The sequence below is a fragment of the Epithele typhae genome (genome assembly GCF_022376455.1).
Source record: "Epithele typhae strain CBS 203.58 chromosome Unknown BXZ73scaffold_7, whole genome shotgun sequence".
NCBI classification, from domain to species: Eukaryota; Fungi; Basidiomycota; class Agaricomycetes; order Polyporales; family Epitheliaceae; genus Epithele; species Epithele typhae.
The window spans coordinates 308355-321450 of record NW_025954198.1 but is presented as its reverse complement, the minus strand read 5'-3'; the positions used below and the strand labels follow the sequence as shown (position 1 = coordinate 321450).

Below are 13096 nucleotides of genomic sequence, written 5' to 3'. Positions count from 1 at the left end.
TTAGTGCGAGGTGCAGTATACGGTTTGTTTGTAGGGTTCGATGGGCCTCAGGAGCGCGTTGACCTAGATTCATGACCTCGTCACGAGCGCACGATTGTTTTTGTAGCCAGTTCGCAATATTTGTATGCTGTAGAAAACACTCTCTCCATCATATATATTCACATTCTTGATCCCGCGCGAGAGCGCGGCAGAGAGCGCACGACACTGTCATGCTGAAGGTGGGTCATCTATTCGCTTCGGGGAAACATGTACATGGGCTGACTAGTATGCATACGATAGATCAGGCTGCGCCAAAACCAGAGAGCAACAGGACCAAGGACAGACTTGATCCGCTCAGTGTTCTGGAGGTACCTCTCGCGGCGGTAGAGCGTCATCATTGTGTGGCCCGCGCCTCTGCATTCCATGCCACTCACATGTTTTCTAGCTTCTCGTTATACTGCGGCTGTTGTATACAATGTCAACTACGTGCTGTACTTGGGGCCGCCTTTCAAACAACCGGTCCGGTATTGCTTGCTCCCGGTGTCAGCCTCCCGCCCTGCCGCCCGAATCCCAACCCCACCTATAAATTCCAGCCCGCGCACTTCTCCGCTCCTCACCTAAGTTCCTTTCCTTCCACCACTTGACGACCCCACCCTCAGTCTCACCTTTCAAACTCAACCTCCACCATGCGCACCCACCCAACCACTCGACCCCGCAAGGCTGGCCACGGACTCGGACTCGGACTCGGACAGCCCATGTATGCCCTGGTTGCTTGTCCCCGTCGTGTGCGCGAGGGCTTCATGACCCCGATGAACGCCGCGCCGGGGCTGGTCCCCGGGGGTTTCCGCTCTTCCTTTTTCTCATACCCGCTTGTGCACGGTGCTGAAGGTGCAGGTCTGGGCATTTTCGTAGAGGTCCTTGAAGAAGACGACGGCACGGGGGCCCTCGACGACTGGGCGAAGACGACAACCTCGGCGGACCGGGACATGGGACGGCGCACGACGGCGCTGGGGACGTCGGCGGGACCGGGCGAGGGACTGATCACCCCGATGACCCTGGCTGTGTCGGCGACGGCAATGTATCGGGGGTGTGTTGGGTGTGCGAGGAGCGTGGCGGGTTGCGGGCGTGTTGCGCTGAGGCTGGCGGAGGGATGGTGTGGGACGGGGATGTGGATGGGTACTGAGGGAGTCGGTGCGTTTCGGTTTCGGTTTTGCAGCGCCGGCTGGTCCGGCATTCGGTCTCGACATCGTCCTCGGCACCTCAAATTCAGCACCTCAACGTCCAGTACCTCAACGTCCAGCACCTCAACGAAGTTCAACACCGACATAGGCGTGGGTCGGTGTGGTGTGCGGGGGACCAGCCACCCCTCGTACGTCTCGCCGGCTTGTGTCTCGACCAATCTCAGCACTCAGCCCTCAAGCAACAAACGCCCCAAATTCGCCACTTTCTTTGTCTGGTGTGTGTCTGAGTGTCTTACTCTTACTCTTCATCTCACATTTCCAACGGATGTCCCTGAAGAGGGGACTGGGCGAAGACCGCAGCACTCAGCACCGCAAGACCTCAAGGTCCAGTGTAGACGCGGTTCCGTGGTACTGGGGGAGGGGTTAGCCGCCCTTTCTCGGTGTCGCTGGGCTGTCGTCTCGATCCGACTTCGCAAGACTGACACACGCGTGGTTCGGTGGGGTGCACGGGGAGTAAGTAGCCGAATCTCGTGCGCTTCGTAGGCTTACGTCGAGCGCCTTCAGCACTCAGCACTCAGCCCTCAAAACTTCAACGCTCGGCACCTCAGCTTCCCGGAATACGACGCTGGGGGCCATCGGTTCCCCGGTATCTCTTTGGTCTTTTCCCCTTTGAGCGCATTACTATTACTCTGAACTCATTCCAGCGGATGTTCTTGAAGAGTAGGAAGATGCGGGGCCTGGACAAAGACCTCGGACCTGGAACGGCGCACGACCGCGCTGTGGGCGTTGGGCGTGGCTGGGAGAGGGCCTGATCACCTTGATGACCCTGGCTGCCCCCAGCGACGGTACAGTATGGGTGGGGGTGTCGGCGGGTTAGCGGGTTGTTGGTGCGGTAAAGCGAGGAGGTGGTTGGGTTGGCAGATGTTTTCCGGGCGTGAGGGCGTGGTGACGGTCTCGGTTTGACAGCGTCGGCTGGTTCGGTCTCAACATCGGCCTTCACGTTCGGCACGTCAACACCAACACGGACGTGGGTTGGTGAGGTGTGCGGGGGACCAGCCACCCCTCGTATATCTTGTCGGCTCGCGTCTCGACCGACCTCCCGCCTCGGCACCGACCTCGCACTCGGCATTCGCCCTCAGCCATCAGCCATCAGCCCTCAACACACGGTGGGCCGTCAGTTCGCTGGGCGTGTCGATGAGCTCCGGCACGTTCGGTGGCTGGCGGTCTGCCCGGGGCCGCGCGCCGAGTCGCGTGGCCACTCATGTGGACCGCCCCAGACGTAAAACCTCTTCCTTGTGGGACGGGTGGCGCGGGGCGCGTCTGCCCTCTGTGGGTGCATGCCTGCGGAGGTTAAACTCAACGGGGGACTCCTTCGGGGGACCCCCTCTTTTTTCTTCACCGTTGCTTCTCTCTGGGTCGTGTTCGACTCATGGAGGCGCGGTGAAGAAATTGGAGGGGGTTCGTCGTTCGGTGTATATATTGGAGTGGGCTGTGGGAGGCTACGGCGTAGAGAGCTGGGATAGGCGCTACAATTTCACTCGGCGATCTTCTTGTTGCGTTTGCAACGGATGTGTACATTGTCTACGTGCTTCAGTAGTATATCGAGTCGACTCGTGTTCTGCCTTCGATGTCCAACATCGTGCCTTTTTTGCGGAGCAATGTCCTATCGATACATTCGCATTGACTTTCTTCTCTTCACTCTTTTCAGTTCCCACTCCTTCCAACAGCCTTCAGCGCGCCCTCCACCTCGTTCAACTTCGGCAGCGCCCTCTCCGCCCCCTCGCCCTCCTTCGGCGGGGGCAAGAACTCGGCGCGCACCAGCCACGCCAAATACCTTCCCACCAGCTCCTCGTCCACCGTCGCCGCCTCCCTCGCGCCGCCCGCCCTCAACACCGCCCGCATACGCGCGTCGTCCAGCTCCGGCGCCTTCGTACTCGTCGGTAGGTCGTCGAGGACGAAGTGCAACAGCGGGAACAGCGCGTTGTCCTGTGTCTCCATCACGTGCCGCTCGAGCGCCGCGCGCCACGCGACGTAGTCCGCGCGCGCCGTCCCGAACCCGTACGCGGCGAGCACGCCCAGGAGCGTGTTGAACGTCGGGCGGGGCGTGCGGCTACGTGCAGCGCGCCGAGTGCGCCCCCGGCCACGGCGAGAGGGGGGGAGAGCCGCGAGCGCGCAACAGCGCGCGACGTGGTCGACGGGGACCATGTTCACCGTGTTGTTGATGTCGGGGACCAGCCCGAGCTGGACGCAGCCCTTGACGAGGCGCCAGAGGAAGTCGTCCGTGTTCGTGACTGCGCGCGCGGGTGAGTCGTTAGCGGGTTTCGTCCACGCTAGAACTCAGAGAGAGACGCACCTGCGGACTGGGAGTCGCCAACGACGTATCCGGGGCGCACGATGTGACCGCGGAGGCCGCGCCGCCCGGCTTCGAAGAGGAGCTTCTCGGCGACCCACTTGCTCTGTCCGTACCCTGTCTTCAGCGCCGAGCGTGCGCCCTCAAGATCGTCCGCCTCGGGCACGGCTCCAGTTGTCTCGGAGAGCTGGACGTAGTAGTCGACGTCGAGCGCGCTCGTCGAGGAGACAAACACCAGGTGCTTCGGCTTGCCCGCAGCGGCGAGGTCTACCGCCGTGAGCGTCCCGAGGACGTTCGCAGAGCGGAGCTTCTCGTACGGGTACACCCAGTGAACCTGTGTGGGTGCAATCGTTAGCGCACGCGCCGGGCCAGAACCATCCAACATTCCAAACGTACCAGAGCTCCGTTGTGAACGACCGCGTCCGCCTCGCCCGCCACGCGCATCCACGCGCCTTGTTCGAGCCCAAACCGCGGCTGGTCCAAGTCGCCCTTGAGCGCCTCGACGCGCCCGTCCGCGACCCACTGCTCGTTCCACACGCCGCGCCCCTGCGCGGCCGAGCGCAGACGCGAGAGCGCCGCGGCGTCGTCCGGCGCGCGTACCAAACACACGACCTTCTTCACGCCATCGGTGCGGCGGAGGAGGTCGCGCAAGATGAACGCGCCGAGGAAGCCCGTCGCGCCAGTAAGGAAGATCGTGCGCGATCCGCGCGTGCTCGGATCTTCGGGTGCGGAAGGGTACTCCGATGCGAGCGAGGCGACGAGCTGCTCGTAGTCCGCGCCGTACTCCACGCGCTTGATAGTGCTTGGTGGGCCGCGGCGGTGACGCGCGACATCGGGGCAGCCCCAGCGAGCCCGAGATCGGCGTTGCGCATGCGATCCACGGTGGCCGCAAGCGCCGCGATGGTGGGCTGTTCGAAGACGAGCCCAAGAGGTGCGTCGACGACGAAGGCTTGCGGATCTCGAAGATGAGGCGAGTGGCGAGGATAGAGTGCCCTCCCAAGTCGAAGAAGGATTCGTCGACCGGATCGGGGAGGGCGCGTTGGGCAGGATGCGTGCCCAGATTGAGCGAATGGCTTCCTCGGTCGGAGATGCGGCAGGGCCTCCACGCGCCGGCTCAGCGGAAGCAACTTGGACTGTGTCAGGGAATGGAAGCGCGGGCTTGTCGATCTTGCCGTTCGGGTTGAGCGGCATGCGCTTGAGCGGGACAAATACTAGAAGACGGGTAAGCACTTCGTCAACTCGAAGGGTAAATGAAGACGTACAAGTCGGGACGCTGTAGGTAGGAAGCTTCTTCTTGAGATACTCTCGGATCTCCTTGATGAGCCGTCTGTACTTGCGCATGCCGCTCACCAAACCCTTGTCATCGCCGTCGTCCCCGACATCGCTTGCGAACTCGTCTAGCGCAGGTCCGTTGACAGGACGAAGTACGTCACCAAGATCTTCTCCTCGTCCTTGTCGCGGCGAACAAGCGTGACGTTTTCGCGCACCATCGGATGCTGGCTGAGATGCGTGTCGATTTCGCCAAGCTCGATACGGAATCCTCGGATCTTGACCTGGTCGTCTGCGCGGCCGGTGCACTCGACGATCCCATTCGGAAGGTAGCGTCCCAGGTCGCCTGAGCGGTACATCCTGTCGCGCACGCCCTTCCAGAACTGCGCCTCGGGGCCGGTGACTATGTCTGGTCGCGGAGGGGCGTTCTCGCAGAACCAGTTCATTACGAACTTCTCCGCAGTGGCCTGGGGATCAGAGTATCCTTCGGCAAGGCCTCCAGAACGAACGTAGATCTCGCCAACTTCCCCGACCGCGCACGGAATAGAACGATCGTTGCGGTTGACCACGAGGAGTTGGACGTCGATCATGCCTTCGCCCGCCGGCATGATGTCCTTTTGCATCGCGAGGAAAGTGGCGTCTTCGGACACGGAGGGGATGAGGAAGTACGAGACTGCACGCTGCGTCTCGGTCGTGCCATACATGTTGATAATGCGGACGTTCACCGCGAGGGATTGGAGGCGAAGACAGTCGCGCTTTGTAAGCACATCCCGACAAAGAATGCGCTATGAAGTGTGGGGATCTGGCGAGTGGCTTGGGCGAAAGGAGCTGACCCATCGCGGGCGTGAGATGAGTGACCGTCACCTCGTTGTCGGCCATCCACTCAGCGAGACGTCCGGGTGTGCCAATATCGTCGGCAGTAGGAACGTATAAGCTGGCACCAAAGAAGAGAGGAGTGAACACTGGTGGAATAATGTGAAAAGACGTGTAGACGGTAGGTGATAAGAGCGACCCACTATCGCGCTGAATGGGATCGTGAGCGATACCACTTAGCATGGTGAACTTGGAGTGGTCGCCGATGTTGAACCGCTCTCCCATCCATGGGAAGAAGTGGGTAAGACTGTAATGTCGTCCTTTGACGCCTTTGGGGATCCCGGTACTTCCGCTGGTGAAGGAGAGCGTAGCAACACTGTCGGGTCCCAAGACGATGTCGGGATCGCATCTGCCAGCGATGATGGGGCGTCAGAGCGTCTTCTGATCCCTCTGTTACACCTCCGACAAGGTGGCCATCGGCAAGCAGCTCGAGAGCAGGGACCTCGACTCGGATCTGGAGTTCGTTCGAAATGAAGTCGCGTACAGAGGGAGCGATCTTCCCTGCGCCAGAGAGTACCACCAAAGCGCGAGGCTGGGCAACTTGCAAGTAGATGGTTTGTCGCGAAGGAGGATACGCGGGGTCAATGACAGAGAACGTTCCACCGGCCTTGAGGATGGCCATCACTGCGACGACAAGTTCGACGGAACGGTAGGCGTATACCATGACTACCTCTTCTCGTTGAAGGCCTCCCTGAAGAAGGTGGTGAGAGAGAATGTTGGACGCGTGCAGAATCTGGCTGTATGAGAAGGTGCGCTTCTCTTGGGATGCATCTAAAGAGCTAGCTGGAATGCACTGGATGACACATGGGCGATCTGGCCACTGCCGAGCGTTATGAGAGAAGATGTGAGGAATGGCGCCCTTGAAGTCGCACCAGTTAACATCCCAGTAGGATCCGGAAGCTTTGCTCTTTGACTGGGTGTGAGCAAGGGGACTGAGCCAACCGGAGCGAGGGGGTTGGAAGCCACTCGTCGCAGGAGCACAGAAAGCTGTTCGACGATGTACTTGATCCTGGTGGAGGTGAAGAGGAGAGAATTATAGAGGATGCGAAGATCTAGCGGGGGGCAATGGAGGACCGACTTGACTCCGGCCGACGGGTGACGAAGACAGTGAGGTCGGAGGTAGAGCTGGTGGTCTGTAGAAAGTCGTCTTGAGGGGAGTCTGTGCCGTCAAAAAGCGAACACGGAATATAGGGCGCGATCCCTCCACAGTGTCTGTCCTGTCCTTTCCCAATGCCTTGAGAATGGCCCCAAACGGTACGCGATCTTCATCAGCCTCGGCCTCGACTTGCTGTACCTTGCGTACCACTGCCCAGAAAGGGTCCTTGGGGTCCACGGCGAGGCGAAGAATAAGGGGGTTGCGCGCAGAGGAAGACGACGAACCAATGATTAGATCGGTGTCGCCGGTGTACCGGTGAAGAAGCACCGAGAAGGCAGCGAGAAGGAGGTGGAAAGCGGAAGGCGTGTTGGACTCGATAGAATCGTCATCAGGATCATCGTCCTGGTCTGTGTGAAGTGCGAGCTTCGTGAGAGCGATGCAGGTCTGCTCTGAGAGTTCAGCAGTGGCAGCAGCCTCTACCGACTTGTTTCCGCCCGTAGGTCTGGGGTAGTCGGTAGGGAGAGACATCTCCGGCAAATTTTGAAGTCGTGAAACGACTCGTTCCAAAGATTGCGACGACATTTTGACGAAAGGGCAGTGGAGGGGTGGGAAGGGATAGAGAGACTGATCAAGCGGAAGACGCGAGGCCGGCGGACTTTATGAATTAGAGGAAGGAATGACTCAGTTGGCGAAGGCGCGCTCACAGCGTGCTATGAAATCCCCTCCGCGCGTCCTTCTAGCACCACCTCAGTCTGCCAGACGTGAATTGGGGGAGGAGAGGTGAGTGGGTTGTGGGGGTCGCGCACAAGGCGTCTGACTCACAGACGAGCCCGAGCCAACTTTTTGGGAGGAGATAAGGTTCCTGCTATAGATAAGATAGAGTTGGAAGCTCGCTGCTAAGATCCGTGATCGCCGAGTGGCTGAGCGTCCTGCAGCTGCGGTAGGTCCATTGTGTCGGAAGTGCGTCGATCCCCATTCTCTTCTTCGCCCTCCCCTGTTCTCGACGTAGGCAGGATCTACGTCTGCACCGTTCGTGTGCCTCTTCATTCACCTTCATGCCCACTCATCGCTGACGACCACGTAGCAGCCTAGCCATGGCAGACGTCGCAAACAATGACATCCTCAATGAGCTCCTCATTGCCAAGTTGCTCGAAGAAGACATGCTCCTCCTCGAGAATACGAAGGCGGCTGAAGAACTGCAACTCAGGGAGGCGCTCAACTCGTCTTCCCTTGCTGCAGGTCGATTCCCAAGAAAGAACAAGGTCCCTGCTGCGTTCACTCCCGACGATATGGACTACGCGCACAACATATTCTCGGCCGAGGTCCGAGCGTCACAAGACGCGCTGTATGCGCAGTCACTGCAACAACTAGACGACAGTAACATGGCTTCCAGCCGGCAATTTGCACTGAGGCTCGCAGCCACGGAAAAGAAGTCACAGCTTGATGCAGAATTCGCGAAGCGTTTGCAGCATGCGATTGACAACGGGCAGGACATAGATGCGATGAATGACGCTGAAAGGTGCGCCCCCTAGCATTCTCATGTTACTTCCACCTTCAACGATCATACAGCGTCCTGGGCCAAGACACGATTGACGATATATTGGTGCGTAACTCTCCCGCGCCAGATGCGTCCTTCACGCGTCTTACGCGCCAAGTCAGGCTCGGGATATGAACGACAAAGGTAAGGGTAAGTCTACCGCCCAATACAAAGGGAAGAACTTCGCGTCTCCGACTACAAGTACCAGTTCAAAGGACATCCCCGTCCCGGGTCCATACCGAGTATGCGGCATCTGCATGGACCCCTTTCATCCCACCCACTCCCCGGCAACAGCAGCGCGCTCCGCCAACTCGTCGTCTCGGGTCAGTTTGGCATCAATCTACCATGTCCTCAAGAACACGGATACTGCATTTCTTGCCTCAGTAGTTACATCAACAGCAAGCTCGACCCCGAAGGCACCGGTGCTGGAAGCGTGGGCACTGCAGCATTCCCCATCCGATGCCCAGAATGCACCATTGCCCAGTGGCCAGATGGTATCTCCGATATCATTGCACAACGTGTGCTATCGGAGAAGGGTATGATTTTATGGGTTAGTCGCCTGTTTACCGTCTTTCCTATGAACAGCTTTTGAATCTGTGTTCTTTTAGCACCATCAAAAGCTCTTTGACAGTCTGCCGAAATACTGGTGTCCCAACCCCCGATGCTCGGCATTGGTTCAAGTGGACGAAGATTCTGATGACCCTCGAGCCCTTTGTCCCTCTTGCAACAAGCTGATTTGCGTCCCTTGCCGCGTTGTATGGCACGATGGTGAGTCGTCAGGTATTTTTGTACAACTCATCCTGATGATATCACTTCAGACATGGACTGCGAAGAGTATCAGGTACGCACTACTTCCTATCTCCCGAATGGGTAGCACTTGACTCAACTTCTCGTTCAGGCACTTCCATTGGACGAGCGATCTCCAGAAGACCAGAAGGCATTACAGCTTGCGAAGGTACATACCACTTTTATGCACAGTCTCGTATTCTGATCTGAAGACGTCATGTCTCAGGCCCAGAACTGGCGGAGGTGCCCAAAGTGCAGCATGATCGTCGAGCTTACGATGGGCTGCAACCACATCACTTGTCGTTGCAAGGCCGAGTTCTGCTTCAAGTGTGGAGGTACGTGGGCGGAAACGTGACGTTCGGACTAGCACAGAGCTGATTTTCCTCGGCGTCCAGCCATTTGGGATGTTAACGAGGGGCGCTGCTCTCGTGGTTCCACGTGTGAGCTGTGGGACGAAGACATGCTCCTGGAGGCCCGCGAACGAGATCGCGAGCGTGAAGCCAGGCGACAGCAACCTCGCCGTGCGGCCCCCGTTGCAGCTCCCGTTGCAGCCCCCGTTGCAGCCCCAGTTCCTCCGCAATATGCTCCTCCTCCCCCGTACGCAGCCCCGGCGGCGGGTGGTATCTTTGGAGGCCAGGCGGCACGTATTCTTTACGGAGGCCAGGTGGCAGGTGGTCTCTTCGGCGGCCAGGCGGCAGGTGCCCTCTTCGGTGCTCGTGGCGCAGCACCAGCACCAGTTCTCTGGAACAACAACGACGACGACGACGACGACGCCGAAGATGAAGACGACGCGAGGAGCTACCACGACCCGGCCGACCTGCACTGGATGCAGGAGGAGGGTGAGCAGCCTTCTGCGGACGCTTTGACCCGCGACGCTGACACCAACACCCGCTTTCATCAGGCGTTCTCGTCACCCGGCACTGGTTCACCGCGCAGATGATCAACTCGATGACGTGCCAGTATTGCGACGCGCAGTGCACTTCACTCGCAGACCTGCGCTACCACCTCTCGCACGTCCGCCGGCACGCTGTGTTCGCGTGCTGCGGCCGCTTCTTCAAGCGCGACGTCGACTTCGAACGGCACCAGGAGGCCAAGTACTACGGACACGAGCACACCGTCCGGCGGGAGGCGGCTTTATAAAGCTGGTCAAGTCACCGTCGGATTTGGTCTCTGTTATACCATGCTTCATGATAGATCAATAACCAGAATTCACGCGGACCTTGTTCATCACACTGTAAAATGCATCATACGACATACAGACACACCGGCTTCAGATTGCATTGCCTTGCTTCCTTACATAGCGCAATGGTGTCTCCTAGCTCGAACTCAATATACGCACGGCGAGATTACACGAACCGGGATAGTTCCAGACGCGAGCACAGCAGGTTCGTGACAAATGAGTGTCGGGGCGTCTAAGCATTACTGTGTATGATACATGTGAGTAGTGGGATGGGATAGCATATTATACGATAGTACAGTAAAAACGGCACGTCTAAAGCTCAACCATGCGCCTCCAGCCCTGTCCCAGCGACGTCTGCGTCCGGGGTCTAAACGAGCTCTCGCCAGCTTTTGCGCGGGCGCTCCTTGTAGTCGTCGTAATGCTCGATGTCGCGCGGGCCGCTGGAGCGCGAACGCCCCCGGAAGCGGGACCCGCGGTCCTCCGTGTCATCTCGAGACCGCTTCCCTGGGGTGTCCTCGTCCGGGAACGGGCTCCGGAGGCGGCGCCCGGTGCCGCGGTAGTCGCGGTCGTCCCGGGAGGAGAAGTCGCGGTCGCGGCGGGACCCACGGTCGGGCTCGCGACGGTATTCACGGTCGTCGCGGCCTTCGCGACGGTAACTCTTTGGGGCTGACTGCCTCGAAGACGAGTGCATGCGGGGCATGCGCATGTCGATGGGCTCGCCGTGGATCGCATGAGCCCAGGTGCGGAGGGCCTCCTCATTGAGGTTCCGGTCGCGGGAGATGAAGTCCCAGTTGGAGGCGTAGAAGGCTAGCTGGGAGAGGAGCGCGCTCGATACGTCCTCCGGCTGTGTGCGGCTCTGCGCCTTGGAGAGGGCAAGGTCGATTTGTGTCGGGTCGAAGATGGGGGCCATGGGGGTCTGGCGGGGGCGGATGTTGGCGTCGTGCTCCTCCACGAGCTTGGTGAGGTCCTCCTTCTGCGCTTCAATCGGGAGCTCTTTGAGGGGAATGCCCTCGAGGGCTCGCCTGACGATACCGGCCTCCCAGGGGAGCAGCACGAGGTCGCCGCGTCCCTTCAACGAGTTGCCTCGGCCCGTCCGTCCAATTCGGTGGACGTACGTTTCCCTTGAGCTAGGAACACTGACCTGTATGACGCGGGTCACACCTGGATAGTCAACGCCTCGTGCGGAGACGTCTGATGTGAATAGGACCGAGGGGCTTGTGGCGAACCTAAATTCTTTGGAGACGTGATCACGAGACTTTTGGGCCTTCAGGCCGTGAATTTCCAGGATCTTCGTATCTCGGTCTGCCGGAAGAGCGGGCCTAAGACCATAGAACAACGTGGAGAAGAGCTTCACCATCAGGTTGGTCGACAAGAAGACCAAGACCTTGGATGTGCCAGGATTCGCTAGTTGATCTTCGCCTATGAGTCGAAAGACATGGTGGATCTGCTCTTGAGGGCCAGGAAGGACGGTATAGTGCTGAGGGATATGGTGATGGGTGGGTTCTTCGTTCTCGGAAACACAGTTGATGAAGGTATGGTCCTGGGAAAGAATCTCACGAGCAACTTGCTGAATGGATTTGTCCATCGTCGCAGAGAACAGGAACGTCTGCCTCTCAGGAGTGGGCTTAAGATCTTGCGCGATGGCTTCGATGTCCTCACGGAAACCCATCTCCAACAAGCGATCGGCTTCGTCAAGGATGAACTGGCGTAAAGGTGTCAGTACCAACAATCGAGATCACGATAGCGTCAAACTCACAGTGGACGTCGAGCCAAGAGCTTCACGGAAACCAGGTTGGTTCTCAATGTAGTCCCGGATGCGACCTGGGGTGCCGACGATGATGTCCCGCCTGCTCATGTTCCACTGGCGTAGCTGCGGTCCCTTGGGGACGCCGCCCACCATCAAGTGAACACCAAAGTTGTGGTCCTTGGTCAACTTTTGGGCCTCCACCGCAATCTGCGATGCAAGCTCGCGCGTCGGGCTGAGGATGACGGTACCAACGGTGGCCTTCGCGTGGGCTTGAACTCCACGCAGAACAGGAGCATCGCGAAGCGATCTCGACGCCGTGTCCGCCTTGATCTGTTCAGCACGTTGATTGAGTTCGTTGACACGACTCTCCACCGCAGGAATCAAGAACCCTAAGGTCTTGCCAGTCCCAGTACGAGCTTTCACCAAGAGATCCCGTGGACCCTTCTTCTCTGCGTCGGGCTCGGGGAGTTGAACGAGTTCCGGAAGAAGAGGGAGGACGGCAGCTTGAACAGCGCTCATATGCTTGAAATTGAACGGTGCCTTGACCAAAGGATTGAGGGTCTGGGGCGAGATTTTACCCTCCAGCGAGGAGAATAAGGGTTGTTCCGAGTTGGAGTGCTCTGGCGGGGGGACTGCAGGCTCCGAGAAGCTTGAATGCATGGCCGCAACCATGGACTCCGCCACGGTGCTGTTGAAGCGCACAGCGGAAAGGCGACCCGCGCCTGCTACCGTCGGTGTCCTCAACGCTGTGACAAATATCAGTATTGGGCCTAACAATGGGTTTCACGACAAGGACAGCATTCAACAAAGGCACCCCGGGCATACTGCGTCAAGGGGTGGTAATAGCGGGGATCCAATGCGGAGTCCTTGTCGCGCACTTTGCATGGAAAAGTAGGGATGCTTACCGTACAGGCTGGGAACGCGATGGGGAAGGCGGCAAATACTGGCAGCGCGCGTGAGGCTGCCAGCAATGATACGTAGAGAGGCCGCCATAGTGACCGTTCGCAGCTTTTGGGGCGCGGGAGGAGGCCGGAGGAGGGAGGGGACGGGGGAGGAGGAGAGCCGCGTGCCAGCGCCCTTCAGTGCGCGGTGGCACTT

At 59.0% G+C, this 13096-nt stretch overlaps 3 protein-coding genes across 3 annotated transcripts; 1 reads left to right on the top strand and 2 right to left on the bottom strand.

Moving 5' to 3' along the window:
* Nucleotides 1–2864: 2864 nt before the first annotated feature.
* On the bottom strand, nt 2865–7330 carry BXZ73DRAFT_88355 (L-aminoadipate-semialdehyde dehydrogenase large subunit; the record flags this gene model as incomplete). Its single annotated transcript, XM_048024913.1, has 14 exons — nt 2865–3451; nt 3514–3844; nt 3907–4302; nt 4335–4503; nt 4532–4721; nt 4773–4902; nt 4932–5534; nt 5555–5592; nt 5613–5741; nt 5796–5944; nt 5970–6559; nt 6586–6704; nt 6731–6811; nt 6835–7330. 14 exons carry the CDS (start codon nt 7328–7330, stop codon nt 2865–2867), a joined length of 4008 nt encoding a protein of 1335 aa, XP_047880903.1.
* Nucleotides 7331–7842: 512 nt separating this feature from the next.
* On the top strand, nt 7843–10211 carry BXZ73DRAFT_88354 (uncharacterized protein; the record flags this gene model as incomplete). Its single annotated transcript, XM_048024912.1, has 9 exons — nt 7843–8267; nt 8318–8351; nt 8408–8612; nt 8642–8835; nt 8894–9073; nt 9184–9240; nt 9298–9406; nt 9467–9910; nt 9973–10211. The coding sequence occupies 9 exons, from the start codon at nt 7843–7845 to the stop codon at nt 10209–10211; spliced, it is 1887 nt and encodes a 628-aa protein (XP_047880902.1).
* Nucleotides 10212–10618: 407 nt separating this feature from the next.
* On the bottom strand, nt 10619–12991 carry BXZ73DRAFT_98393 (DEAD-domain-containing protein; the record flags this gene model as incomplete). Its single annotated transcript, XM_048027675.1, has 3 exons — nt 10619–11953; nt 12008–12744; nt 12904–12991. 3 exons carry the CDS (start codon nt 12989–12991, stop codon nt 10619–10621), a joined length of 2160 nt encoding a protein of 719 aa, XP_047880901.1.
* Between the last annotated feature and the right edge of the window lie 105 nt (nt 12992–13096).